The 1,423-nt window shown below is 31.8% G+C and overlaps 1 protein-coding gene across 1 annotated transcript; it reads left to right on the forward strand.

Annotated features, from left to right (window-relative positions):
- The first annotated feature begins 150 nt into the window (after positions 1-150).
- LOC112905951 (histidine ammonia-lyase-like) lies at positions 151-1,166 on the forward strand. The gene is made up of 3 exons (XM_025979411.1): positions 151-409; positions 846-963; positions 1,024-1,166. Exons 1-3 carry the CDS (start codon positions 183-185, stop codon positions 1,123-1,125), a joined length of 447 nt encoding a protein of 148 aa, XP_025835196.1. The 5' UTR covers positions 151-182; the 3' UTR covers positions 1,126-1,166.
- The last annotated feature ends 257 nt before the right edge of the window (positions 1,167-1,423 follow it).

Raw genomic sequence — 1,423 nt, forward strand, 5'->3', positions numbered from 1 at the left:
CGCGTAACTGGAACTATTCTTACTGTTGAATTTCTTCACTTTTGAAGGCGCAAGTCGCCATTAAATGACAGTGAAAAGTAATAGCAAATTTTGGAATTCTAATATACCTATGCACCTATATCAAAACTAGAATTTCATTAAACCAATTCCTTTTTAATATCTCAGTGTCCGAAAATAAAGTTATGTGTCATCCATCGTCTGTGGATAGTCTTAGTACCAGTGCTGGTCAAGAAGATCACGTATCAATGGGATGCTACTCGGCGAGAAAGGCATTGAATATTGTCGAAAATGTGGAAAATGTGATAGCAATTGAGCTGCTTGCTGCATGCCAAGCAATTGAATTTTTGAGGCCGCTTCGAACAACTGCTCCATTAGAAGAAGTTTATTTAGCAGTTAGGAAAGTTGCAAGGTCAGGTGCATTGTTTTTGCCAAATAATTTTTATTTGATACACATAGAATTTTTCAATAGCAATAATCGTAAATTCGTTCAACTTATTCTTTTGTACTAATATCGTAATACTTATTCAAAATCAAATACCCATTTATATATCAGAATTTCATGAATTAAAATTAGTTCTATTCGGTTTTAAAAATTCCTTCTTGGTTTATTTTTGTGGAGTTGAAGGATTTCTAAGCATTTTATTCTTTATTTTTAAAGTCCATATCTATAATACATGTAAAATTTGACATTTGATTGAAGTAAGTCTGAGATAGTGTATTTCTCTTTACAGTAATTTAAAGTTTTATGTCCAGGAAAAGAGTTTCGTTTAGGTTGCTTTTATTTTTAACTGCTTAAACTCATATCTTCGCAAGTTTGTTGTTGCTTATGAAAAATATTTTTAAAGGTCACTGGATGCAGACAGATTTATGGCTCCTGATATTGAAGCAGTTAAGAAATTGCTTGAAGAAAACAAAGTATGGATGGCGGTGCAGCACCATATCGCATATTATCATTCACCAAAGGTATTTAGGAGATCAATTTTTGTTGTTAATTTTATGAATGTTTGTCTTTTTTTTGTCAAGGAAATTGAGACGCGCTCTTTCAGTCCGACTTCTTCATCACTGGTTGAAGAGAAACCAGAAACACATCGAACATCATTGAAAAGAAAACATGAAGACGATTAACAAAAAGCACAATAAAAATAGAAATAAACAAATAAAAATTATTGTTGTTTCATTCCCTAATGGTTATGTGTAAATTGTGTGCTATTATTTATATTAATCTGGTTACAAAGAAGACTACTTTCTAAAAGATAAATAATCAAATTTTTTCTTACTTTTGTTAAGAACCGTTCCAGAATTTGTTCTTATTCGCCATTTCAATTCCATGCTCCAGACCATGTCGTTGAAAGATTCCTCACCATTCGAATGAGGGTTTTGTCTAAATATATTTTTTTGGGATCATCATCTACTTCTTCCTATC

This window comes from Agrilus planipennis, unplaced genomic scaffold (assembly GCF_000699045.2).
Source record: "Agrilus planipennis isolate EAB-ADULT unplaced genomic scaffold, Apla_2.0 scaffold950, whole genome shotgun sequence".
In the NCBI taxonomy this organism is placed as follows: domain Eukaryota; kingdom Metazoa; phylum Arthropoda; class Insecta; order Coleoptera; family Buprestidae; genus Agrilus; species Agrilus planipennis.